The sequence below is a fragment of the Sphaerodactylus townsendi genome, linkage group LG08, assembly GCF_021028975.2.
Source record: "Sphaerodactylus townsendi isolate TG3544 linkage group LG08, MPM_Stown_v2.3, whole genome shotgun sequence".
Lineage (NCBI taxonomy): Eukaryota > Metazoa > Chordata > Lepidosauria > Squamata > Sphaerodactylidae > Sphaerodactylus > Sphaerodactylus townsendi.
The window spans coordinates 19499759-19525994 of record NC_059432.1 but is presented as its reverse complement, the minus strand read 5'-3'; the positions used below and the strand labels follow the sequence as shown (position 1 = coordinate 19525994).

Below are 26236 nucleotides of genomic sequence, written 5' to 3'. Positions count from 1 at the left end.
AGAGGTTAAGAGCAGGTGGGTTCTAATATGGAGAACAGGGTTTGATTGCTCCAACTGAGTGGCAGAGACTTATCTGGTGAATCAGATGTGTTTCCACACTCCTACATTCATGCTGGGTGACCTTGGGCTAGTCACAGTTCTCTCAGAACTATCTCGGCCCCACCTACCTCACAAGGTGTCTGTTGTGGGGAGAGGGAGGGAAAGGAGCTTGTAAGCCACCTTGAGTCTCCTTACAGGAGAGAAAGGTGGGGTATAAATCCAAACTCCTCCTCCTCCTCTTCTTCTACTACTGCTATATGGTGTGACTTTGCAAAAGCCCAGTGGTAGACAACTGGATCCAGCAGGATTCATCAGCAGGATTCATTTTCTCCCTTCTCCCACAAAGAAAAAAACCCATTTTCTCAGACAGTTTGAGGAGGAAGGAGGAAACCTGTGCTCCTCTACCTTTGGGTGGGACAGGGGCATTGGCTTCACAGTTCGTTGCACAGCCAGGCCTTAAACCTTCCCCTCTCTATGGCACTAAGCTATTAAAGTTCTCAGCCGCAAGAACGACAATATATCATGAGAGGGCCACACAGGTTCAGGGATACCACAGCCATTTTCCAACTAGGTCTGTCTGCCGAAGCTCAAAGGGGGTCTATCACACCCTTGATGGGAAATAATTTGTCTTTGTAGCATGCATATCCAATACACAGGCCGCTAAGTTATACATTGTTTATAACAGTAATCATTGGATCCAGATGCTGATGAGCGGGAAAAAAAATCACATGTGTTTTGAAACACTGAGGTGGGGAAACTTCTTCTGTCGCTCACTTTCCACTTGCCCCCTTTTCCCTCCCTAAATGGCACTCCTGGAACAAAAAAAGCAGTGTCTGATTTTCAGCGGAATACCAGACACTGTCCCCTTCTTGGCACAAGAGACATGGTTTTCCACCCCAACATCACGTTCTGCTCCTCATTTTCATCTTTGATCTTATCTGTCTCTTTGGCCGTGGCTTTGGACTGGATCCCCAGGGGCAAGTCAGCAATGGAGAGATTAAAAAACAAAAAAAAAGCAATTTATCATTTTTGCACCCCGCGTCGATCGGTATCTGCAACGGTGCTCTCAAGGTCATGCCGGGTTTGCTCACCCCCGGCAAAGCTATCCACCACACGAAAGCAGAGAGTATGCGCTAGATGCAGAAATTATTTGGCTAGTTTGATTTAGGGGGAAAAGGAAGCGGCGCTAAATACTCTTGAGGTGCACATGCACCAGCTAGCAGTGGCACAGTTATTTTGTGCGTTCTGATGCATGATTATGTTATGCCAGCAGTGGGCGTGGACATTAGGCTAGGCTTCCTATTTGCCTGCTCATGGCGAGCAAACACCAGCCCCGCCCTCAGTCACCTAAGTTCAATCAACTGAGCAATGGTAGAAAAGTGAAGGGGACGGGGAAATCGTCAGATGCTGTTACATCACTTCCAGGTGATCCAGAAATGATTTCACAACATACACAACACTCTAGGAATTTCACCATACCTCTATGATCTTCATCATGGAAATTGGGAGGATTCATAGAACATGGGAAGGCTGTGAGGTCACAGCACCTGTGATGCTCCCTTATCCCCCAGTTCCACCCCCAGCAGCTTCTGGGATTTGTTGGGACAGGGCTAGCAACCCTATCCCAGACCCAATCTGTACACTCGGTAATGTGTGAGGTTTAAAAGGAGCCTGTGTACACAAGATTGCAAAATGGCTCAGGACAAACTTTAATAGAAAAGAAAAGGAACTGGGCTATTTTGTGGCAGTGACACAGGGACCCATGGGAACGAGAGGTTCACATATAAAGAATATTTTGTGTGATCTCTGCGGTGATGCTTCAGGTGTGGCAACAAATAGTTTCTGCCAATTTGTGAGACCAGGAGTAGAACCACCAGGGGGCCCTGTGCAAGGAGGACTGAAGAATCGGGAAGGAAAATAAAAGTGAGTCTCTGTTTTGTCTCAACAGGGTATCCAGACTGTCAGCTCAGCCCACACAAATTAATTGGATCTCCGATTACAGAGGCACCAGGAACAGCCAGAACCAGAGAGACAAAATGCTGGTTGATACGGCCTTCTACCCTCATTTGTCAAATTTCGCTTGGCAAAACCCAGCATGTTTTTGTTCAGTCACAGGGTCTAACTTATCACAACACTAGAGAACAGAATTTGCCCCCTAAATCATTTTCCATGGGACCCCCGCTATCCTTTTGTACACCTTCCAAAGCACACAAGGAAACATTCTCGCGTGCACATCAAGAAGCAAGTGTATTCTGGTTCCGTAAGTTTCCCTGTGGAAACCAACTTTACATATGAGGGTATACAAATTCACACTGAAAATGAATATTTGGGCAGTCTTGCTGAAAACACAGAGGTGTCAATGAAATAGTTTTACTATGGGCGCATATGTAATCTGTGGCATGGAATCACTAGGCATGCTCCTGGCAGGTCAGTGGGGGAGGCTGAAAATCATCGTCTACACACATGCACAGGCTACGCTTTTGAAACCCCTTGGGATGTTTTTTTCCAGTTTTAGCTTTCAGATTTTTCTGCAATCCCCCAACATCTGTTGGGATGAGTGTGCTCCTGATCTGCAGATTTAGCTGTCCACATATATAGTTCCCTCATGTTCACCTTGCCTGTACACACACACACACACACACACACACACACACACACACACACACACACACACACACACACACACACACACACACACACACACACACACAGTTCCCTCATGTTCACCTTGCCTGTATGTGTGTGTGTGTGTGTATACATACATACATACATACGTACGTACGTACGTACATATATATACATATACATACACACACACACATATGTATATATGTATATGTATATGTGTGTGTGTGTGTGTGTGTGTGTATATATATATATATAATGTATGTGTGTGTGTGTGTGTATCTCTCTCTCTCTATATATATATATATAATGTATGTGTGTGTGTATATATATATAATGTATGTATGTATGTGTGTATATATGTATGTATGTGTGTGTATATATATATATATATATAATGTACGTATGTGTATATATATATATAATGTGTGTGTGTGTATATATATATATATATATATATAGATAGATAGATAGATAGATAGATAGATATATGTAGATATATAATGAATGTATGTATGTGTATGTGTGTATGTATGTGTGTGTGTGCTTGTGTGTGTAAATATATATATACAATATCTTGCCATATTTGCTTGAAAGAACGATGAATGTAAGATGACCTTCTTAAAAATGTTTCACGTGCCCAACCCCTCCCATTAGACATAACTCTAACTTGTATGTCAATATAAGTCAACCCCCTCTTTTTTAATAGCATACCTATGAAAAATCTAGTCTTGAATTTCACTAAATACTGTAATGTAAAAAAAAATGTAGTAGTTCCCCTGGGAACACTTTGTGACTTGCTACTGAGAAACTGTTACTTACTTTAGTTTTTTGAACTAGAGGAAAGCTGGATATACCACATGGTAGAATTTTATTGTCTAAAAAACCCTCAGAAGTCTTGAGCCTACAGATTAAGGGCCCCAAAAGGTTAGATTCCTGAACATTATAATGAGGATCTAATTACATTCAGTATAATTAATGACTTGTTGCTAACTAGGTGATAGATGGAAGAAAATTGAGATGTCTTTTCAAGGAGCCTAGCCTATTTTAAAGGGATGTGGAATGATACAGTATAGCCTGACCTTGTCGGATATTAAAAGCTGAGCAGGGACCATCAAAAAAGACACTGAGCAGGAAGACAATGGAAAACCGTCTCTGCTTCTCAGTTGCCTTGAAAGCCCCTTGAAGGGGTTGCCATAAGTAGGTTGCAACTTGATGGTACATGCATGTGTCAAAAATGTTTTATTTGCTATCATCCCCTGCAATCCCACCCACATTCAGACAGAAGCATGGATAGGTGGCATACGCTTGTGGGTGGTTGCTAAAGGAGAGGGGGAGGGGAAGGGAGAAAGAACTACCAAAAGTTTAGTCTTGGTACCCCTGCCCTACAGCCATCCAGAGGGCATAAAACAGTGCCTGGGGAAAAGGCCTTGTTTTTGCACTGCCCTCGCCCCCCACCAGAGGTGTGGACGGGCACAAACAAAGCCTTGCCCACAGCAGGCTCCTGGTCTGGGGGAGTCTGCTGCTGCCCCCACCTCTTTTGGAAGCTGCACCTGCTTGCAGCTTCCAATAGAGGTGGAGGCGGCAGCAGCCGGGCCGGGACCCTGCTGGGCGCTCGCAGCCCGGTGCCGGCTGCTGCTGGTCCGGTCCCCCACCTCCATCAGAGGCTGCGAGCAGGCGCGGCTTCCAATAGAGGTGGGGGGGATGGCGAGCGGTGCCCTGGCACAGGGGGAGCTGCTGGGCACCCCCTACATAACAGAATGGTGTGCGCCGGGGACATGTCCCCCTTGATGGTATGCCACTGCAGCCATCTCCCTCTCGTCTCCTCTCCTCCTTCCAGAGTGCACCTATACGAAGATGGACTGTGCCCAAAATGTATTATAATTTTTGTATAATGATGTCAGCGCCTGGGGATGTTCCCAATTTGGTTGCTGTTGAAGCTCCAACGGCCCTCTCCAATAGGGAGATGGTCCGGGCTGTTGACACCATTGCCTCTGTGCCTTCTCCCGCCAGACAGAGCCAAGCGATCTCCCCAATTCATTGGGGAGCTGATGGCAATGAAGTGGGAGGGGTAACAGCTAGAGTACCCACTGGCAGAAAACCTTGAATGCGAATGATCGAACACGGCATGGAGCCCATGCCAGAGCCTGTTCTGTGGCAGTGATGATAATGAAAAGGCAATATTTCTCCGCCCCCGCTGTGCCTGAACGTAATCATCCGGTTGTGCTGCTTTGTGTGGTTCCAGGACTTTTACATCATCGCCCAAAGGATTTGAACATTGACTATATGATGTCCTGCTGTGATCAATTTGCCACCTCCTTTGCAGGCAAAGGAATCTCAGATCTGCTCTGAGCTAGATGCTGGTGTGGATGCATGTCCAGGTGATGTTCCTGTGGCATGCATTTGCCAGATTCATTTAGATACTTTTCAGCTAGTGGATCCCAAGGATGTGGGCAAGACCTATGACATGTGAGAACTATCACCTGTGTCCTTGACCCTTGGCCTTCCTGGCTGTTAAAAGCTGCTAGACAGGAACTGGCTGAGTGGGTAAGGGGAGGGTTTTATGAAATGAGAGTTGGATCACTCACTTTCTAGCAGGCAGTGAGTAGACATTTTTGAAAACAACCTTGAGTTAGAAGATTTCTGGCTAGTTTCCAATCTTCCATTCTTGGGCAAGGTGGGTTGTTGCTTCTCAGCTCCAGCCATTCTTAAAGGAGTGATTTTCTGGACCCATTTCAATCTGGATTCGGACCAGGATTCGGAACATAGACTGCTTGGGTTGCCTTGGTCCATGACCTCTACTGAGAACTACACAGAAGGAGCTCGACTTTGGCTAGTTCCATTTCATCTCTCAGCAGGCTTTGAGACTATCAGCTATAGTATCTTACTGAGCTGCCTTTCAGCTCCAGGACTAAGGGGCACCATATTGCGGTGGTTCCAGTCCTATCTGGGGAGTCAGTCTCAAAAGAGAATGTTCGGGGGTTCCTGATTTGCCCCATGGCCATTGACCTGTGGAGCACCGCAAGGTTCCATCTTACCCCTCGTGCTATTTAATATCTATACAGACCGTTGGGAGAGGCCATCAGGAGGTATACACTGCAATGTCACCTATATGCAGGTGATACACAGCTCCACCTTTCTTTTCCATCTAATTCCAAGAATGCTGCTGAAATTCTGAACCAGTGTTTGGAGCCAGTAATGGTGAACAATCTGAAACTTAATCCTGACAAGGCAGAGGTTCTCTGGATTAGCAGAAAGGCAGATCAGGGACTTCAGCTCCCCCTTGTCTTGGATGGAGTTACACTCACCTTGAAAAGCCAGGTTCATAGCTTGGGGGTGCCGCTTGATACAGCAGTCAAGCAGGTGGCTGCTGAGGCTTGGAGCATGTCTGCTCAGCTCTGGCTGATGCATCAGCTCCATCTGTTCCTGCTTCAGTCAGATCTAGTCACACAGACCCATACCTTAGTTACACCTAAACTGGACAACTGTAATCCACTCTGCTTGGGGCTACCTATGAAGAGTATTCAGAAACGGCAGCAAGTACAGAATGCTGCAGCTAGACTGCTGTTCAAGGCCAGCTACTTGAAGCCTATATCTTTGGTCGTTTCCCCACTTACCTTGACCAAAAGTTGATGCACGCTACTCCCAGCGCGCGTCATTTCTGGTGCGCTCCTGGGCTTCCCCACGACCCCGCGCTCTGCACGGGGTCATCAAAAGGCACAGTTTCAAGGAGCGCCAAGAATGACGCATGCTGAGGGGGTGCGACAGCAGCAACGTTGGGGCGGCTGCATATTCGCTGCCCCTGTAGTGGGGAGTGCCGGGGCACCCCGCGCTACTTGGGGAGAGTAGCGCGCAGCAGCAGGTAAGTGGGGAAACGACCTTAGATACTAGAGCAATTGTGCTGGCTACCGATCTGCTCTTGAGTCAAATTCAAGGTGCTATTTTGTCCTTCGGAGCCCTACATATTCGAAGGAACATCTTCTCCCATTTGTTCCTGCACAGGGAATAAGATAACAGGAGGATACCCTTCAGATTATCCCACCAATTAAAGAGGCCTGGTTGGTGTAGGCCCGAGAGATCGCTTTTTCCACGGTGGCCTCACAATTCTGGAATGGAGGTGCCCCTGGCCCCCTCATTGTCGATCTCCAGGAGACAGTCAAAGACAGTTTTATTTAGGACTGCATTTGATTGATTCTGCTTTGACCATTGGAAGTCCTGACTGAAGCTTTTGAATTGTGACTTTTTATGGGCTATGGTTTTTTTTTAAAAAAAACAAACAAACCCAACATTTTATTTATATTGCGAACCTCTGCAAGGGAGAAAAAGGGAGCAAGGAATGTTTTAAATAAATAAATAATATTACTTGGAGGTTACGTAAAATGATTCCGCAGAAGAAGGTAAGTGCAGATTGATACGCTTTACAGAAGGCTTGATGCTGATGTAAACGTGGGCGTAACCAGCCCTGATATGAGTTGTCTTGTGCAACCACTAAAATAAAGAGAAGGTGATAAGGAACTGCAGGATAATGCCCCCGGGTGGCCATAAGTACACATTCAGCCAATTTTACGCAGTGGTGGGATCCAAAAATTTTAGTAACAGGTTCCCATGGTGGTGGGATTCAAACTGTGGCGTAGCGCCAATGGGGCTGGGCGGGGCACGAGGGGGGCTGGGCGGGCATTCCGGGGCCGGGCCTTCCTGGGCGGGGCTTTGGCAAGGACGCAGCCGCTGTGCCGGTCCTTGGGCGGGAAACGAATGCACGCAGGCGCAGGCTGCCATGCACGCCGGTGCACCTCCTGCTAGACTGTTTCAAGTTCTGCGCGCTACTGCTGAGAGGAGGGGCATAACTAAGGCAAAAATCACGTGGCAAAATCACCAATTAGTAGCCCCCTCTCGGCACACACAAATAATTAGTAACCTACTCTCGGGAACCTGCGAGAACCTGCTGGATCCCACCTCTGATTTTACGGCAACTGCTACAATTGCTAGTTGGGATCTTCATCTACAACCCTGTTCCTGATGCTTTTCGGGAGAAGCGGGCGTACTAAGTTAACCACAGGGCTGTCATATGACCTTCTAGGCCAGGGGTCGGGAACCTTTTCCCCTCAAAGAGCCATTTGGCTTACCGTCCCCCGCTCCCCCCCACTCGCTCGCCCCCCCCCTCCGCTCCCCCCGTCCAATTTTGCTCGGCTTCAAGGCGCCACCCCCGCCTCAAGCCATTCACACACACACACACCCCGCCTGCAGGGCAGGCGTAGATGGGCCCGGCGGCTCGGCCTGGCCGGCCGCGGGAAAAGCAGCCTCTCGCAATGAGCGAGGCGGGCAGGAGGCAAAGCCCGCGGCACGGCCTGGCCAGCCGCGGACGAGTGATGCGCCCGCCCTGCTACTTGCAGGGCGGGTGAAGATGGTCTCGGCCTGGCCGGCCGCTGGGTGACTGATGCGCCCGCCCTGCTGCTTGCAGGATGGGTTGAAGATGGGCCCGGCGGCTCGGCCTGGCCGGCCGCCGGGCAACTGATGCGCCCGCCCTGGCCGGCCGCGGACGAGTGATGCTACTTGCGGACGAGTGATGCTACTTGCAGGGCCGCCGGGAGAGCGCCCGCCTCGCAATGAGCGAGGCGGGCAGGAGGCAAAGCCTGCGGCACGGCCTGGCCGGCCGCGGGCGAGTGATGCGCCCGCCCTGCTACTTGCAGGGCGGGTGAAGATGGGCCCGGCGGCTCGGCCTGGCCGGCCGGCGGGCAACTGATGCGCCCGCCCTGCTGCTTGCAGGGCAGGTGAAGATGGGTCCAGCAGCTCAGACTGGCCGGCCGCCGGGAAAGCGCCCGCCTCGCAATGAGCGAGGCGGGCAGGAGGCAAAGCCTGCGGCACGGCCTGGCCGGCTGCGGGCTGCGGGAGTCGCGCCAGCCCTAAGCTGCTTGGCGTGAAGGCTGGGTGAAGATGGGAAGCTTGGCGGCTCGGCCTTACATGGAGCCGCAGAACAGCGGCAGAAGAGCCGCATGCGGCTCGCGAGCCATAGGTTCCCGACCCCTGTTCTAGGCTATGTCTGTGGCTGAATTTTCCTCCTTTGGAAGGCATATGAGGTAAATCTGCTTCCAAAGACTTTGGGACAATGTTTGTAGGCTTATTGCCCTGTAAGCACTGGAGTGATAAATTAGTTTATTCACAGTGGGTGTTTCGAATTGATTTCCCCCCTCATTTGCGGCTCATTTTATTTGGATGACTGATCATGTGACTTTAAACACTGTAGGCTACAGAAAAGCAGGGTAAAACTATTTTGAAAGGAACAAAATTTACACCAACTGCCTACACCCAGAACATCGTGGGACTTCAAGATGTTCGTGGAACTCCCACGTGAGCTCATATTGACCCATTCAGATAGACACTGAGGTCAGGTCCCTGTTGGTTTTTAGAGCACATTTTCCCTTATCCTTAGTTGGAACAAACCAGTTACGTTGTTTTGAAACAGCCATTGATCTCATCCACTTATGCCTGTTGCATCAACCATAGATTTTTCTGTCCCAGTCTTACCCGCTTTGAAGCCCCTGTTTATGCTGCGAGACCTTAAACACACTTTTCATTTCCTGAACGGATCTCACCTTGTGCATTCTTGAAATCTGTTGTGTAATGGCATTTCTTTTAATTCACATTCTCTGCCTCTCCACAAGAGCAAAGTGCTGTTGGATGAGGGCAAAGCACGCCACCGTTCCGACAGCATCAATAAGAAAATTGAAATTCTTGTCAATTCGCACACAAATAACTAGTCTGAGACAGTTTTTAGATAATAACAGGGAAGCCATTTTGTTTTCTCTCAGCAACAGCCTAGATTCTCTGCAAGGCAAACTTCTTAAACGAACAGAATAATACCGTTTCAAAAATATCTGAAGGGCATTAGCACCTCTCACGGGGGTTCACACACGTGAAACTGTTTTCCCCTTCAGTATGATTCCTTATGAGTGGATTTATATGGAGAAACCTCACTGTAAACCAGATGTATGTTGAATATTTGTGAAAAATCCTGTTTTTCTTAAAATAGCCTGGATGCTCCCTAGAAGTTGCCCACTTCCTTTTAAAATAGAGAGCTACCTTCTTGCTGAGGAATACAGACTCACTATTAGGTCCATGACAAATTCTTTCCCCTTACTTTCGATTTACAAACTCAGTAGGCCACTTGGAGGTAGTCCTTTTGGGCACCTTGCCCACCCCTCCTGGAGGATATGACTGAACTAAACCTTTCTCATTTGTAACCCTCAACACCAAATAAAGTCCCTCAGCCTTTCCTGTGATTTCAGGAAAACAGGCAAAGTTTGCGGGGGCCCGGTGTTTGGAGGGAGATTTCATTCCCATGATAAAGTCTATCAATGTTATTTCAAACATAAAAATAACAAGCAAAATAGCATTTTCACTCACAGCATGTGAGATTATATGTACAAGGTAAGTACTTGAAGAACTTTCTTCTCTTCTGTTCTTTATATCCTATCTCTAGTTAGATGGGTGGGACCTATGTCAAGGACGTAGGTAAGGGGAGGTTCCTGGGTTCAGCCCCCCATTACATATCCGAAGCTCCGCCCCATTTGGTTTTTTGTATTTTTAGTGTTTTTTTCAGTTTCTGGCTTGTAGGGGGGACAGCTTTTAGGCTAGCAGCACCAAACTTTCAGAGATTTTATGGGGGACTCTCCTGATGATACCACCCAGGTTTGGTGAGGTTTGGTTCAGGGGGTCCAAAGTTATGGACTCCCAAAGGGGGTGCCCCATCCCCATTGTTTCCAATGGGAGCTAATAGAAGATGGGGGCTACACATTTGAGGGTCCATAACTGTCGATCCCCTGAACCAAACTTCACCAAACCTGGGTGGTATCATCAGGAGAGTCTCCTAAAGATACCCTGAAAGTTTTGTGTTGCTAGCTTAACAATTGCACCCCTGACAGCAGGCACTCTCCAAATTTCCCCAGATTCTCCTTTTAAATCCACCCCCTTCGGCATGGATTTAAAGGGAGAATATGAGGTCCCCAGTTTAAACATTGAAAGTGATGCTGTTTCAGGGTGGGGGAGAATCCACCCCCAAACAGCATCACTTTCAATGTTGTTTTAACTGGGGACCCCAGCTTCTCCCTTTAAAGTGGATTTAAAAGGAGAATCTGGGCTCCCTAGTTTAAACACCATTGAAAGTGATGCTGTTTGGGGGTGGATTCCAGCATCACAGCGGCTGCCCATGAGGGGGTGGTGGTGCAAAACTCAGATTTTGCACCAGGCTCCACTTTCCCTAGCTTCGTCTCTGCCCAGAGGGGAGGGCAAAAAGGACTGCCGGCTGCTGGCTCGGAGCCCAGCCGGTAGAGGGGGCCGGGGCAGGCAGGCCAGGGGAGTCTGCTGTCCCCGGCCTTGGAGAGCTGCTTTTATAAGCACTGAGGGTGGGGGCGGGGCTTGGGGAGGTGTGGCCATGCCCCCAGGGACGGGTGGGGTCATGGCCCCGCCCCCCAAACCCACCCCATTAAAAAATCTATAGCTACATCACTGGGCCACAGAAAATTCTTTTGAGTGGTGGCACCTTCCTCTTGGAATGCCCTCATACTTGAGACTTGCCTGGTGTCTGCTTTGCTTCCTCTGTCAAGTCAATATTTTCCTTTTTATCCAGGCTTTTAACTAAGGGATGTCAACTTTTTTAGCTGTCTTAGGACATGATTCCAGACACAGTGGAGTCTGTTTTATGAATGCAATTTTAGGATGCTCAGTGTTTTGTTTTTGATGTTGGTTTTCATGGCTGTTGTGGCCATGGTCTGGTAGTTTTTCACTCCTAACGTTTTGTGGCACTTTGCCACTGAGAGAAACACATCTTAACCATGACATGCCTCTGAAGATGCCAGTCATAGATGCAGGCAAAATGTTAGGAACAAAAACTACCAGATTATAGCCACACAGCCCAGAAAACCCCCGACAGCCAGTCGATTCCAGGCATGAAAGCCTTCGCAATATTCCTCACCATGGTTATAATGGCTTGATATGTTTCATTTTATTGTTTGAGCTGTGAGTTACCCTGTATAAGTCACTAGAGAGCTGGTATACACATTTCCGGAATAAATAAATCAGTGAGTGTGTATAGTAAATAGATGTGACCTGCCCCGTTCCTCAACCCAGATATGCCGTTCCTGACAGACAATGAGAATAAGAGTTTGATTTAGGGTTGCGAGGGAATTCTAGGGTTGCGGGGGAATTGATCAGGTGCCAAGGTGGTCGTGAACTGTCTGGGCCTGAGCTAAACAGAGTGATTAAAGACAGCACAAAGTTACACAGTAAGGAAACTCAAGCTTAGAATACTTTTGAGCTTGGCCTCAGCAGAGGTTTTTTTGTCTGGTAACAGTATCCCCAGAGCATTAATTTAACAGCAAATACAGCAAATAAACAGCAAATCAGTAGCCAACACATCTATACCCCTTTATCCCAAGCTACAATACTACATGGGTCCAGTGGTGGGATCCAAAAATTTTAGTAACAGGTTCCCATGGTGGTGGGATTCAAACTATGGAGTAGTGCTAATGGGGCTGGGTGGGGCACGACGGGGGCATGGCTGAGCATTCTGGGGGTGGGGGATTCCTGGGCAGGGCTGTGGCAAGGACGCAGCCCCTGCACCAGTCCTTGGGCAGGAAACGAATGCATGCAGGTGCAGGTTGCCACACACACCGGTGCCCCTCCTGCTAGACTGCTTCAAGTTCTGCGCGCTACTGCTGAGAGGAGGGGCGTAACTAAGGCAAAAATCACGTGGCAAAATCACCAATTAGTAACCCCCTCTCGGCACACACAAACAATTAGTAACCTACTCTCGGGAACCTGTGAGAACCTGCTGGATCCCATCTCTGCATGGGTCTGAGTAGGATTTTTTTTATTTTACTAGTATCACACTGGTCTATTAAGTGACTCCTCCTGCCGACAGTACTGAACCCCCCCCCCCCACATACCTTGTGCTTAAATTTGTTGGAATTCTTGTTCTCTTTTTTATTTAGATCAATGAAGTAGTGTGTGATGCGTTCCTTGGATTTGGAATCCATGTCCCACGAGATCTTGAAGGAGTCGCAGGTGATGTTGCTGATTTTGATGTTGTGGGGCACCGGGAGCTCTTCCATCTCTGCAATTCCGCTGTCTTGCGATTTGTTCCCTGTGAGGGCATGGATGAAAACGTGCCACTTTTAACAAAAGCCAACGGGTGACCTTGCTGTGTGTAACTGACTGAAGACTTTTTCCTATACAAATTTTAACCTTACAAAAATTGTGCTTTTTTTTTTTTTAACTAGGAATGAGGGAAAGCCTAGCAAGGCAGAACAACCCTCAAACTCAAGGCAGGACCAGGAGATAAGTTTGTAAATACATATATTGGCTATGATACAAGAATGAACAGCACAATATTCCGTATGATTGATAACGTTCCATTCTTAAGATTACATTCATAAATGTCTGCTGAGCAATCATTCATGTCCACAAATCTAGTCCATAAATCTCGCACATCTTGTGTGTGTAAATTGTCTAAAGTCTCCTTTAATTGTCTCAACAGAGTATATATGGAGAACTCAGATCACGAAGAAAGAACCTGAATAAAGAAGAACTCTTATGAACGACAAGGATATGAAATCTTCATTATCCAAAACGATACCCAACGGGAGGCATCAAAACGCTGGCGCACTGATAGGCGTTTTCGACTTGTGAAGTCTTCTTCGGTGTTTATGAATTCAGACTCTCTACATTCATGAGTAATATGGAAGCTATTACAGCAGTTGGTTCAGCATTCCAAATCCATGAATTTTTCAAATATACTCAACAGGTTAATACCTCATGAATGGGCTGTCCCACTAAGCATTCTATCCACCGTAGATTAGCTCCTATGAGCTGTAATCCACTACACATGTGGTTAGGGCTGTAAATTTAAGATTTGAAAAGTTGAGGTGGAAGCCTGGGCGGAGCCAAACTAGGAAAGGTCAGAACTTGGCAGGGTCAGAAGCAGACCAAAGCAGAATCACATAAGCCATGGGTGACACCTGTCAAAATCTGGAGCTTTTCAGATCCTAAGGCCTAGCTTGTAAACATGCAACAGAATAAGATTCCAGAGCTCATGAAATGAACTGTCCCGCTTGAGACTGAAGGTGGAGTTGACCACAGTTTTAACACTCACTCACTCACTCACTCACTCACTCACTCACTCACTCACTCACTCACTCACTCACTCACTCACTCACTCACTCACTCACTCACTCACTCACTCACTCACTCAATCAATCAATCAATCAATCAATCAATCAATCAATCCACCTTTCTTTGCACATTATACAAAAAAGAGAAATGTTCATAAAACATACTCAAGGACAGCATGTACCGGACCACCATTTATACACTCATCTTGATGGTGTATGGTAAGAATTTGGCCATTATTTCAGTTACATCACAGTTATCATTATTCAGCAAATATACATTTTGTTGTTGGTCCAAACAGCCTTTTTTACTGTCCAATATAGGAAATAACTTAGTTCTAAGAATCATGTAACTGGGACAATGCAACAGGATATGGTCAACTGACTCTACACTATTCATGCTGCATGCACAGACTCTTTCTTGATATGGAATATTTAGCTGCCACCCTTGAAGAATGGCTGATGGTAGTACATTACATCTAGTGCAGGTAATGGGCCAGAACTAACTGGGCTCCATTAATTAAATAGGAACTTAGCCATACAGCCAATATCAAGGGAGATTCCGAGACACCGGGGAGAATAGAACTTTCTGGTTTATCCAGCTACAGTCTGATGTTCTTGGTCAATTAGTCTCCTTTTCAGGATTTGCATGATTTCATTAGCTGAAAACATTGCAGGAGCTTCCATGGACAAGCCTAAAGAAAGAATGGCTGTTTCTATGAATGTCCACCAAACACTCTCACGTGAACAACCAAGCAGACAACGAGCACCTCAAGAAGAAAGATTTGGTGGCATCCAGCCTGTTGTTGAACTCAACCTTGCCAAGGGCCGGCTGGTCAGGGCGGCAGACAAATGGTCCAAGCTGCTCTGTGTATGTGTGTGTGTGTGTGTGTCTAAAAACTTGACAGCAGTGCCAGTGTGATGATGTGATTTTAAGGTAAAACCTGGAAATGGTAGTGGGTAACTCAAAAAGTCTTTCCTGGAAGTGACGTCACCACACTGGCAATGCTGCCCCCTAATCATGTTCCTGTTCCCAACACACCCACCAGTTGCCAAACCTGGCAACCCTCATCAGGGGCCAGAGATAGGGAACACTGTGCCTGGAGCAAGTGTGTGCCTTCACCCCTGCCACGCTCGAACCCACCCTCACCATGCCCCGGAATGCTCCTGGAACACCCCCGCCATGCTTGACCGGTGCAGCGCTACGCTGCTGACCCTAATCTAGCTTCATCTTCCTCATTGCAGCCCCCGCCCAGGGGCGTAGCTAGAGAAAATGTAGCCCGGGAGTTTTGCGCCCCCCCTCCCCCCGTATTGGCAGCTGCCCTCCACCATTACTACCCAGAGCAGCCGAGGGGAGGAAGAGAGTCGCCCAGGCCACCCCCCTGCCCTCCCAAGCAGCAGATCGCCCCTCCCCCCCAGATCAAGACCTGGCTGGGGCTGCCCTTGGCTGCTCTGGGGGTGTTTGGGGCGTGCTCGGTGGGCGGCAGGGCCTTCTGCAGGGATTTTTCTCCTGTAAAAGAGCTGGAGACTTTCTTGCAGGCTCTTTTACAGGAGGAAAATCCCTGCAGAAGGGCCTGCTGGCCATGGAGCGCGCCAAACACCCCCAGAGCAGCCGAGTGGAAGAGAGTCGCCCAGGTCACCCCCCTGCCCTCTCAAACAATGGGTCACTACTCTGCAGATCAATACCTGGCTGGGTTGTACTTCAGCTCTGTGTTTCATGACTCAGGTCGGTAGGTTTCTGCAAGGGCTTTTCCTCCTGTAAAAGAGCCTGCAAGAAAGTCTCCAGCTCTTTTACAGGAGGAAAATCCCTGCAGAAGGCCCTGCTGGCCATGGAGCACGCCAAACACCCCCAGAGCAGCCGAGAGGAAGAGAGTCGCCCAGGCCACCCCCTGCCCTCCCAAACAGCGGATCGCTGCCCCCCCCCCCCCCGATCAAGACCTGGTTGTTGGTTTCGCTTTGGTGGCGACACGGGCAGGGCCTTCTGCAGGATTTTCCTCCTGTAAGAGAGCTGGAGACTTTCTTGCAGGCTCTTTTACCGGAGAAAAAATCCTTGGTAGAAGGCCCTGCCGCTGGCGGGAGGCCAAACACCCCCCCCCCAGAGCAGCCGAGGGAAGAAGAGAGTCAGCTTCCCCCAGGCCACCCCTGCCCTCCCAAACAGTGGGCGCGCGCCGCCCGGCCGGGCTTCACCACTCGGATCGAGAAGGCCGGGCTGGCTGGCTGTCTGGCCAGTGCCTGCTGCTTACCTGACCTGTTGTTTGTCTTCAGGCTCCAGCAGGCAGGCGCTCCGGGACTGCTGGTGGCTCATAGAAGTGGAAAGGGCTCCCTTCACGGCAGCCTTTCCGTTGCTCCTCTTCAAGCAGTTTGCTAGCCACCAGGTCACATGTGGTGCCTGTTCAAGCTGTGGGCCCGCCCCCTCAAACTCCCCGCCCCTCAGGCAGCCTCAGCACGCCCACAAGGAGGCCTGCTTGGGTTGCACGTCTGCCCCAGCAAGGCCAGGTATGCCCAGCAGCCCAGCCACAACCGGCAGCCAGCAGCCGCCGCTGCCGCCCCCCATGTGACCTGGCAGGAGCCTGCCCAGGGCGGACCGCCCCAGATGTCCCCATTGGCGCTACGCCAGTGCCCCCGCCCCACATGACTTTTGTAAACACAGTTCCAATGATCCCCAGAATTGTCAAAGGCTTTCACGGCCGGAATCACTTGGTTGCTGTGTGGTTTCCGGGCTGTATGGCCGTGTTCTAGCAGCATTCTCTCCTGACGTTTCGCCTGCATCTGTGGCAGGCGAAACGTCAGGAGAGAATGCTGCTAGAACACGGCCATACAGCCCGGAAACCACACAGCACCCAAGATCCCCAGAATATTGGTCAAAAAGACCCCTCTTTCCTTTTTCACCGGCAGAAGAGCCGGCTGGATCCAGCCCCCTGAGTCAATTCACTCAGTGCTATGGTCTGACCAGTACCGTATTGGCTGCCAGGCAACTCTGCTCAAAGTTACGTAAAAGAAGCATCAGTGTAAGGTCTAGAAAACATGCCTCCTCACACACCGCACATCCGCATTTGTATATGCATAAGCAGCACAGGCAAAAGCAGTGGGATTATCCACATGACTGAACGTTCTTCAACATTAGTTAAAACTTCACGGCCTGGTTCACAGTAAATCACAGTAAATCACAGGGAAAAAAAATAGAGCCGAGCCAATGTGATTTAAAAAAAAAAAAAAAACCTGTCCTGAGAGATGTATGAAGTAATTAATGTCAGAGAGAGAGAGAGAGAGAGAGTTGTTACTATTCCAGAAATGACTGCGTTTCTAATTTAATAGCTAACCCCTAGCCACTACTCGATGATTTGGGGGGCGGGGAAAACATGAGCAGTAAAATTAATCTTGCACATTTTGAACATGGATGTCATGAGGTTTTTAATGGTTAGAGGAGGAAAGGAAATAAGGAACAAAAATAACAGTAGCAGCAATAACAGTAACGGCATTTCCAGTAGGCCAGCCCATCAGAACGGGACATATATACCTGCCCCACAAATGAAGCTCTTTGTACCAGATATGCAAGTGGATCTATTTATTGATCTCAGTGGGGAGAATTAAAGACTTGATTAACTGTGCGGCTCCAAGAACACTTTCCTGGGAATAAGCCCAATTGAATAGGCCTGAACAGGATGCCAAATAGACCTGTACAGGACTACTCTCTAAATCTTGCCCCATTGACTTAAAATATGCTTGAAGTAACGCTGGCCAGTTTTGCACCCTGTTTGATGTATACCTCACCTTTCTGTCAGCTCAATTGGGCTTATTCAATTGGGCTTATTCCCAGGAAAGTGTTCTTGGAGCAGCAGTGGCGTAGGAGGTTAAGAGCTCGTGTATCTAATCTGGAGGCACCGGGTTTGATTCCCAGCTCTGCCACCTGAGCTGTGGAGGCTTATCTGGGGAATTCCGATTAGCCTGTACACTCCCACACACGCCAGCTGGATGACCTTGGGCTAGTCACAGCTTCTCGGAGCTCTCTCAGCCCCACCTACCTCACAGGGTGTTTGTTGTGAGGGGGGAAGGGCAAGGAGATTGTCAGCCCCTTTGAGTCTCCTGCAGGAGAGAAAGGGGGGATATAAATCCAAACTCTTCTTCTTCTTCTTCTTCTTCTTCTTCTTCTTCTTCTTCTTCTTCTTCTTCTTCTTCTTCTTCTTCTTCTTCTTCTTCTTCTTCTTCTTCTTCAAGGTGGCTAACAAAACTATATTGCATCATGCAATTACAATAAGGTGACCAGATGGTCACCTTCGCGTGAACTGGATTTCGCTATTGTTAGAGTGCATCGTTTCCAGCTGCTGCCGTTTCCCGCCCTGTCACAGGGTGGGAAACGGCAGCACCCCAGAAGGCAGTGTGCTCCTGCGGCTGCGCGGGAGGCTGCCGCACTGCCTTGTGCCCCAGAAGGCAGTGCGGCAGCCTTCCAAAACCCGGGACATTGGGGAAAACCGGCGGGACGAGGGACAAGTTCTTTCAAGGTGTGAATGTCCCACCAAAAGCAGGACGGCTGGTCAGCTTAAATTACAATGACCCTGCCAGTCATAACAATCTGATAGGAAGAATGATAACTAGGATTGGTTCTTTCCTCTCCTGGGAATTATCTTCTGAGCATGGAACTCCCACTGCAATCAAACATCTCTTGTGTTGGCCCTGAGGGGGGCATGAGAACATTGTCATGTGTGAATCTGACCTTGAGAACTGGAAGGGATGTTCAGTTGGTGATAGCCAGGGCAATGCAGTGGTCAGACACTGATCTGAGAGACTCCAGTTCAAGCCCCCAGTCTGCCATCAAAGCTCACCGTTGGCCTTGAGTCCATCACACGCTCTCATCCCACAGGGTTATTACTGTGAGGATAAAACGGAGCAGGGCAGAACAATGTTGTAAGCAACTCTGGGTTCTGATTGGAAAAAGTGGCAAATAAATATTTTTTTATTTATACTTTAGATTTATTTGCTGCCCTCCCCCGAAAGGCTCAGGGCGGCGCAGAACAGAATATAATATTGATAACAATATTTAAAGTTTTAATTGGTTATAGGTTTAAGTTTTATGTTGTTTGATTTGCTGTCTTGAAGAACAGCCGGGTTGTGAGACGCCTTGAGCCCTTCGGGGATGAGGCGGCCTATCAGTTGAATGAATGAATGAATGAATAAATAACAATATCAATAACAATATAACTTCTAATAAAACCAGAAAAAAATACAGAATAAAACTCAGATGGTGGTAATAAAACTCAGATGACTTGGGCCCCCCAACCCCACAGGCTGGTATTTGCTGACACTAGTGTTCAGGATGGAACCCCCACAAGCAAACTCTTCTCCAGCCTGTTCAAAGTGATCCGCCATCTTAGTTTGCTCAGGTGTAGTTGGAGGGGAATAACGAATAGTGCATTTCAATAGCTTACATATATACATCCATACATCCATAGTCTGTTCCCTCACATTATTTTTATGCATAACATATGTTTTTGACAGAATATTTTTCCTTCTGTGAGGAGACTAGCGGCTGAGGGGGTTAGTTTTTTATGGGAAAATCTCCATATGAGAGAAGCATGTTGGATATTTAAACAGCAGCTTCCATAGCTGAATTTTGAAAGAGAACAGAACAGAACAAAAGAGAAGGGGCAACAATGTGTAGCTGAGTGCCATCTGTAGTTTAGCCCAAATATTTTTCTAAGTAGAGATCCCAGGAAGGAATCAGAGGCTTTGTGAATGCCGTGTTTGTGCTCTGCCGGTGAGCAACAGGCCATCTAAACCATAATTTCTCCTGATTTGGATATAAAGAACCAGGAAGCAGCGTTCCAGCCAAAGTCTGGTTTCATGAAAACCTGATGGGGCAGGCTGGGAAGTTTGAATGGCTCAGGAATAAGGTGGGCTGCGAGTAATCTGGCTTAATCCTGGGCCTCAGCATCAATTACAGGCATCGGGCGTTTCCCCACTCACCCCGATCCCCACTATGCCGTGCGCTGCTCTCAGTGCGCAGCATCGCTGGCGCGCGCCCTGGTGTCCCCACGACCCCGTGCTCTGCGCGGGGATCATCAAAAAGCACCATTTGCAAGAGCGCCAGGGATGCCGCGCGCTGAGGGGGCACGACAGCGGCAGCGTTGGGGCGGATGAGCTGTTGCCGCCCCTGTCGTGGGGAGTGCCCTAGGACCCTGCGCTACTTGAGGAGAGTAGCGCGGGGCTTAAGGTATGTGGGGAAAGGCCCATCATCAGCTCACCACTGCTTCACTGGTAGTAGTAAAAGGCAGCTGGTGAGCAAACAGCTGTGATTGCCCCTGTGAAGATCTTGAGCCAAGTGACTCCTGCAGCACTAGTGGAGCTGCAGGGCTTGACTGTGCTTGTTTTTCTCACAGCCCTTAAGGGACCGGCCAGTTGGGAACTTTCCCAGAAAGTTAAATGGCCAGCCCTTGTCTAAAACCCAATTGCGGAGGTTTTCCAGCAGAAAATCCTTTATACACGTTGGAAAGTAGTAAAGGAAAATCCAGATTTCAGGACTCTGAAACACAACCGTCCTCCTCTGAAACCCCATAAGAACAAGCCAGCTGGATCAGACCAGAGTCCATCAGCTCTCTGCAACTCGCAGTGGCCCACCAGGTGCCTTTGGGAGCTCACATGTAGGATGTGAAAGCAATGGCCTTCTGCGGCTGTTGCTCCCGAGCACCTGGACTGTTAAGGCATTTGCAATCTCAGATCAAAGAGGATCCAGATTGGTGGCCAGAGATTGACTTCCCCTCCATAAATCTGTCCAAGCCCCTTTTAAAGCTATCCAGGTTAGTGGCCATCACCACCTCCTGTGGCAGCATATTCCAAACACCAATCACACATTGCGTGAAGAAGTGTTTCCTTTTATTAGTCCTAATTCTTCCCCCCAGCATGTTCAATGAATGCCCCCTGGTTCTAGTATTGTGAGAAAGAGAGAAAAATGTCTCTCTGTCAACATTTTCTACCCCATGCATAATTTTGTAGACTTCAATCATATCCCCCTCAGACGTCTCCTCTCCAAACTAAAGAGTCCCAAACGCTGCAGCCTCTCCTCATAGGGAAGGTGCTCCAGTCCCTCAATCATCCTTGTTGCCCTTCTCTGCACTTTTTCTATCTCCTCAATATCCTTTTTGAGATGCGGCGACCAGAACTGAACACAGTACTCCAAGTGCGGTCGCACCACTGCTTTATATAAAGGCATGACAATCTTTGCAGTTTTATTCTCAATTCCTTTCCTAATGATCCCCAGCATAGAGTTTGCCCAAATACTTACCCAATCTGGACTCCTGTTTCATTCTGATTTCTGCATGCAGCGTGTTCCCATTATGATTTCAGATTGAAATGTGTTTTCTGACTCCTATTTGGGGTCTTCTCTCCGGGGCAGCAAAATCCCCGGGAGCAGGCCAGCGGTGTGCAAAGTGTCGCACCATCCATTTCTCGTTAATGCAATCTGCCATTTTTTTTTCTCATAGGAGCCAAAATATGCAAACACCAGCACAGATGTGTCATCTTAAATTGCATCTGCGTTTCAATGAAAGCGTCTGCAGCAATTACCAGAGACCAGCATAGGCATGCTTACGTGGCTCTGCAGTTTCTTATGAGCTACCTGGCAGGTTTCTGTTCTCATGAGAGAGGGGGATGAAGACAGCTCAATTGTCCATCCTGCCACCACCAACACGGAGCAGCACTTGGACAAAAAATAGGCATTCCCCTGGATAGCAGTTCTTTCCCTGCAGTGGTGCCACCAGCAAGTGCTAAACAGTCTGGGATTATGAGAGGTTTGTCATGCTGCATCGGAAAGGAGGGAAATGCAAACAGACAACACAAGAGGGAGATCAGCTGAGAGGGTGAAAAGGACACCACAGCACATTGCAGAAAGGCACTGGGAATGTGTGAAGGAGAAAGAAAAGGGTGGGGGAATCAAGTATAACAGAGAAAAATTCCTCCTTAATGTAGCCTCCAACCAGACAGCCGTAGCTGTAGGCCCATGATAGAAAAGGTATGCAATTTGGTCACCTCTATGCTGCTGGACATGCAGAAATTCAACAGAGTGCTTTTGATCCCAACATGGAAAGAAGAAGAAGAAGAAGAAGAAGAAGAGTTTGGATTTATATCCCCCCTTTCTCTCCTGCAGGAGACTCAAAGGGGCTGACAATCTCCTTGCCCTTCCCCCCTCACAACAAACACCCTGTGAGGTGGATGGGGCTGAGAGAGCTCAGAAGAGCTGTGACTAGCCCAAGGTCACCCAGCTGGCGTGTGTGGGAGTGTACAGGCTAATGTGAATTCCCCAGATAAGCCTCCACAGCTCAGACAGCAGAGCTGGGAATCAAACCCGGTTCCTCCAGATTAGATACACGAGCTCTTAACCTCCTACGCCACTGCTGCTCCCACCCGAAAGGTCGGGTGGGAGCAGCTGCACCTGGTAAATGTCTGCCCCCTGTGCAGCTGCTAATAGCACAGTACTCCCAGCAAAGATGGCAAACGTATCTTCTCCAAACCAAGCGGGTCGTCTTCCGGCTCTGATCTTCCAGCTCTGAACAGGATCTTCAGGGAGAAAGCTGCGGACCAAAATGGAATTATGCAAATCTCGCAGTCAGCTTTCTTACTTTCTCTGTAGATTGCTCAGAAACTTGCGTAATTGCTGGGCCTTGCTTCAGCACTGATCAGTGCTCCAGTAGAAAATGCTGGCAGTGGCGACACATCAAGCATGGGGACTTGAAAAGCGGCAGCAATCAAAAGAGATTTAGCAACCAGGTGTCAAAACCTGGGGATTCTCTTGGAACAAAGATTCTGGAGATTACAGGAAGTCTCCATGACAAAAGATGATTTGAATGGTTCATGAATGAACAGTCAATGATATAAATGTAGAAAGAATAAGTAACAGCCAACACAGTGACTGAATATAGTAATGCTTGATCATTCTAAGCTTGATTTCTCTGTCAGAAGCTACGCAGCTCGTGGCCCGGTCTGGGCTTGAGCAGGAGACCACTTGGAGCTCCAGAAATAGCCATTTCTACATCTGGGGCAGGATTCCCAGGAAGGGAGCTATGAAATCCAAGACAGGGGAAATCGTACAGCAAAGGTGAATGCTGGTCTAATCCTGCAGTTTAGAGGTTGCAGAGTTATCCTTCGAAATTAACACGGTCATTGTTTAGTCTACACCAGAGGTCTTCAAACTATGGCCCTCCAGATGTTCATTGACTACAATTCCTATCAGCCTCTGCCAGCATGGCCAAGAGGCAGGGCTGATGGGAATTGTAGTTCCTGAACATCTGGAGGGCCATAGTTTGAAGACCCCTGGTCTACACTGTAGTATCATGCATTCAGGATTCTCTACTGTGAGCAGGCCAGGAACTTCCCTTTTTAAAACTGAACCCAGATCCCTCCAGATGTCACCGCTACACAATATGGTTCACCTACGGTTGTCAGCTCCAAGTTAGAAAATACCCCAGATTTTGGAGGTTGAGACTGAGGAGGGGCTTCAATGGGGTATTATGCCATACAGACCACTTTCCAAGTGGCCATTTTCTCCAGGTAAACTGAGCTTGGTCACTTGGATATCAGTTGTACTCCCAGGAGATCTCCTGGAGGTCCACTATACCAAAAGTAGTTTGGGGTGGGTGCACTAATGCAGTGACAAAGGGAGGGGGAACTGCGCCTGGGGCATGAACTGCCCGCCCCCAACATGCCCTGCCCCAAAATGTCCCAACATGCCCCGCCCCTGAAACACCCCCGGCTCCGCCTCCCCATATAACTGCTATGGCGCCTCCCGGGACAACTCACCCCAGATGTCCCCATTGCAGCTACGCGCCTGCACTAATGTTAAGCAACCAACCCACTTTACACCCAAGGCTGATACACTTGCCACAAAGCAAAGTTAGTTTTTCCAGATCTATATTATTATACTTTAAATTGCAAGTTATATATTAGCAGATGCTGTTTCAACAGTATGTTCTGACAGAAAGCAGCTGACCAGCTTATTTTATAAGCTTAAATACAGCAGCGTTGCTTATAAGCCAAAAAACGTGGCTATGTCTCTTTAAATATGTGCAGTTCTGATGCTTGCTCGTACACAGAAGAGTTTATTAGGGCTAACCTACTGGAGTTTGGTTATATATAACTAGCCATTCAAAGTATTACAACACAAATTGGGAGAAACTAACACTGTTTTGCAACATGTCCATCAGCCTTGGTTGTAAAGTGGATTGGTTGCTTACTGCTTGGAGGTTGGCAACTTTACCTGAGCTGCTGGATATACCTTGTGCCTAAGACGCAAGAGCTGGGGGATCAGCCAGGCAATCCAATCCACAGTCTTCTCTGTCCCTCTCCCTCACATTATCATTCATGTCCTTGCTTCGCCAATTTCCCGTCCTTCACAAAGCAAAAGACTGTTGCTTTTTGTTTCATCTTCACAGTTCTATTGGAGAACATGTGATCGCCAGACCAGCCTGTGAAACTCAGACACTAAACATGACAGAGACAACTGTTACATCCCTGATTGTCAGAAATGCTGTATCTGATTGAAAGGAAGACCAGGTTATTTCCCACCTGTGCTGTGAAGAAAAAGACTACCGGTATCTTAAATTCACAAACCAGTTACATGTAGCACAGTGATAAAAGAACGCTTTGCATTTCACCTTTGTAAGGTGGTCATACTATATTCAAGGTTGTCTTCCTTTCAGATAAACACAGTATTTGTTTTTTTGCTTATGACCGACAGACCTTACTCTGAGTCACACCTGTGTGGACGATCACTTGATCACTTGATCTGATTTGCTACTGAATGTGTGAGCTGACATCACTGAACGATATGATAGTGGCAGACTTTCTTCTGGAAATTACTAAATGCCAATAGATTTCCTTCCACTTAACATTTATTTCCTGTACTGTATATGTTTTTAATCGTTTTGTTTTACTATTGTTGTACTGTTGCCTATGCCAATAAAGCATAGGCAACAGTACAACAGTACAATATGTTTAAGTTATGTCGTTTGAGTTGCTGTTGACAACAGCCATGTTGTGAGCCGCCTCGAGCCCTCCAGGGAAGAGGCGGCCTAGAAATCTAAAATATAAATAAATAAATAAATAAATAAATAAATAAATAAATGAATGAATGAATGAATGAATGAATGAATGAATGAATGAATGAATGAATGAATGAATGAATGAATGAATGAATAAATAAATAAATAAAGGCTCGCTGCTGCTGATCTGATTTGCCACTGAATGTGTGAACTGACTCCACTGAACGAGAAGTAATATGAAAGTTCTGTCAGTAACAGCTCAATTTTTTGGGGGGGGGGTAACTCCAATGTTCTAATATTACGAAAGAGAACCATTTCTCTCTATTCTTTCTCCCTGCTCCATTCAGAAATGTAAAAACCTCTTGTTCATTCTTTCCCACACTCAGGTAAAAAGACATAACAGTTTTTCTGTGGAGGCTGTGGAGGCTGATCTGGGGAATTCAGATTAGCCTGTATACTCCCACACACGCCAGCTGGGTGACCTTGGGCTAGTCACGGCTTCTCGGAGCTCTCTCAGCCCCACCTACCTCACAGGGTGTTTGTTGTGAGGGGGGAAGGGCAAGGAGATTGTAAGCCCCTTTGAGTCTCCTGCAGGAGAGAAAGGGGGGAGATAAATCCAAACTCTTCTTCTTCTTAAACACTCTCTGAACGTCTTACCCCTCCTCCCTTCAGCTCAACCCTAAACTTCCCCTCCTCCTAAATTACATACACTATTCCAGATGTGGATGCTGCTGGGCTTGACAAGCAGGCATCACGACTCTGTTTTCTTTTCAGTCCCTGCTCCATCATTGACCTTTTCTCTTTTGATCCAGTACCCTGCAGAACTAGCTCTGACCTTAGGGCTGAATTCAGAACTTATATGAACACCAAGCAGAAAACTTCTGAAAAATATCTGAACAAAACGATCTCACCGGATGTGCCTGACCCTGCATGTTTTCTATTCAAGACCTCATGGTTGGTTGGCACCTTTTGTATCAGTCTAGCACATTTGTGAATACTATATTCTGCAGTTTGTATGTTTTTGACACTGATATCTGCTATGCCACAGATGTCTAACACAAGTACGTATGGGCTGGTGTTATTGTAACTGATTTTGAGAATTGATAATATTTGTGGAAAAAAGAGACATGGTAAGAGCAGTCTACCTCAGGTACCAGAAGAGTTTTATTGTTTGGCAGAGGAGCAGCAGTGGTGTAGTGGTTAAGAGCAGGGGTACTCTAATCTGGAGAACCGGGTTTGATTCCCCAATCTGCCATCTGAGCTGTGGAGGTTTATCTGGGGAATTCAGATTAGCCTGTGCACTCCAACACATGTCAGTTGGGTGACCTTGGGCTAGTGACAGTTCTTCTGAGCTCTTTCAGCCCGACCTACCTCACAGGGTTT

General features: G+C 47.8%; 1 protein-coding gene across 2 annotated transcripts in view; it reads right to left on the bottom strand.

The window, feature by feature from the left end:
• The window catches only part of PHYHIPL (phytanoyl-CoA 2-hydroxylase interacting protein like), a 148415-nt gene that overhangs the window by 11149 nt on the left and 111030 nt on the right, over positions 1–26236 (bottom strand). For both annotated transcript variants that reach the window (XM_048505817.1, XM_048505816.1), the window contains exon 2: positions 12606–12802. In XM_048505817.1, coding sequence (XP_048361774.1) covers positions 12606–12770 — 165 coding nt within the window. In that variant the 5' untranslated portion in view covers positions 12771–12802. The remainder of the gene's footprint in view (positions 1–12605; positions 12803–26236) is intronic.